The sequence below is a fragment of the Momordica charantia genome (genome assembly GCF_013281855.1).
Source record: "Momordica charantia cultivar OHB3-1 chromosome 11 unlocalized genomic scaffold, Mcharantia_2.0 BLBB01000011.1, whole genome shotgun sequence".
Classification (NCBI taxonomy): Eukaryota; Viridiplantae; Streptophyta; class Magnoliopsida; order Cucurbitales; family Cucurbitaceae; genus Momordica; species Momordica charantia.
In genome coordinates, this window is record NW_028275159.1 from 21,809,304 (window position 1) to 21,811,434 (window position 2,131).

At 36.9% G+C, this 2,131-nt stretch overlaps 1 protein-coding gene across 1 annotated transcript; it reads right to left on the bottom strand.

The window, feature by feature from the left end:
* Positions 1–436: 436 nt before the first annotated feature.
* Positions 437–1,775, bottom strand: LOC148208320 (ethylene-responsive transcription factor ERF021-like). The gene has a single exon (XM_088119372.1). The coding sequence runs from the start codon at positions 1,624–1,626 to the stop codon at positions 1,087–1,089; it is 540 nt and encodes a 179-aa protein (XP_087975498.1). The 5' UTR covers positions 1,627–1,775; the 3' UTR covers positions 437–1,086.
* Positions 1,776–2,131: the final 356 nt, after the last annotated feature.

A 2,131-nucleotide genomic window follows, 5' to 3' on the forward strand; every position in this document is an offset into this window, starting at 1 on the left:
ACCCACTCTATTTATAAAGTTTGGTGGGTCTTGTATGGGCCATGAGCTTTAATGGGCCGTCGGCTTGGGCCCAATCTCTTTATGGGTTTTGATCCAATTAATTGATTTCATCGGATGGCCCTAAGAGAGACACGTGGCATAATTTGATTTGCCGATTTAAAATTAATTTAGGACACGTGTAATTTTATGATTGGTCCCAAAATATAATTTTAAATTATGATATGGCATTTAGTAATTTGTCAAAATTTCTCATTCTAAGGTAAAGATAGAACTTGAAATTAATAAAAAAGAAAAATAAAAAATAGACATAATGGAAGAAGTAGAGCCAAAAACTTTTGTAAGCTTTATCTATACAATATTAAAGATTGAACTTGAAATTAATCAAAAAAGAAAAAGAAAAATAGACATAATGGAAGAATTAAGTAGAGCCACAAACTTTGTAATGTAATAATGAGCTTTCATTAATTAGGGATTACATTATACAAATGTAATTGGATAAAGCACACACCACACACTCTAATTCCCACCCACATAACCAAATCAATAATATTATTCTAATTACAAGTGTGGTCCATGGGGCCCATTCATCAAATATTAATAACATATATCTCCCCAAAAACTCAATAAAAAAAAGAGAGAGAAAAAATCCAAATTTTCTTATCCAACTTTTAACTTCGCTCTCACTAAAAATTTATCCCATTTTACTAATAATTGTCACTATTATAACCGTTAGATGTATGAGAGTAATTTTTAAAATAAAAATTACTATGATCGAACTGACATTCGTGTGACAACTATTTTTGACTATCTCAAAGGGAAATTGAATTTATATTCTAAAATAGAGAGGGGTGAAAAAAAAAAAAACTCCCTTTCTTGATTTGACCAATTCAAAGACTCCCCATCAATTATTTCCTAATAATTAATCTTCTTAACTAACCTTTGAGTAAACACCGACCTCGATCAACCTAATTAATTAATTATGGTCAAAGTATACTTAGTGAAAAATAATTTTTTTAGGATAAAAATGATGTGTCATTTTTCTATTCTTAAAAAGGAAAAAAAAAAGTGTATAGTGTTACCCATGACCTAAGGATCCCACAGTGAATCATTTTGCATACTCTCCCATTTCTCCTCGTCCATGTCATCGGCGAACATGGCGTTTGAATACTCCTGCATCATCTGCATCCACATCTTGGGCGGCGAGTCCAACGGCGACTCGTTAATCGCCTGAATTTGGCTCGGCGATAGTCGAACTGTGATTGGGGCCAACCCAGAGCTCGAACTAGTCCCACTACCTTCCACTGTGGCGGCGGGCGCTGTTCTCAACCGCAGTGCTGCCTCATGGGCAGCGAGGCGAATGTCCTCAGCACCGGAGCCAAGTGGGTAAGGGAGTGTGTTGGCAAGATGGGGGAAGTTGAGGCGGGCGTCGCGGCCCCGGAAGTGGTAGGCGGCAACGTCGTAGGCTGCCGCTGCCATCTCCGGGGTCTCGAAGCTTCCGAGCCAAATCCTTGTCTTCTTCCCCGGCTCGCGAATCTCAGAAACCCATTTTCCCCATTTCCTCTTGCGAACCCCTCGATAGCTCGATGTTGCAGCGCCATGGCTCCCCATTGAACTGGGCTCTCCCATGCAGCACAAAAAACAACACAATGTAGTATCAAAACGTGTAACTTTTTTTTCTTTTTCCCTTTCTGTGTAACTTTGATTATTGGAAGAACAAGTGAGGAGATTGAGAGTATTTATAGAGGGAAAAAAAAGATGATATAGAAGATAATATTACCAGCTGATTGAAACGTGGACACTTCTCATGATCTCAAGAGTGAGCTTCCAAGTAGTTGCTTCAGAAACTTTTAGATTCTTTTATTTTTTTTAATTATTTAATGAAAATCCCAAAAAGGGAGAAATTGAAAAAATATATATAGTTTGAAAGTGATTGAAAATGTATGTGCAGGAGAAGGAAGGAAGAAGAAGAGAGAAAAATTAGAGAGGAAAAATTGGATTTTGGGGTTACTGTAGAGGACGCGGTTTTGCAATCAGGTGGCAGAAGTTTTGGCAATTTATGAACGGACCCCACAATCTTTTTGAATTTACAATTTAGAATACAAGGTATCTTAATTCTTAAATATTTAAATTT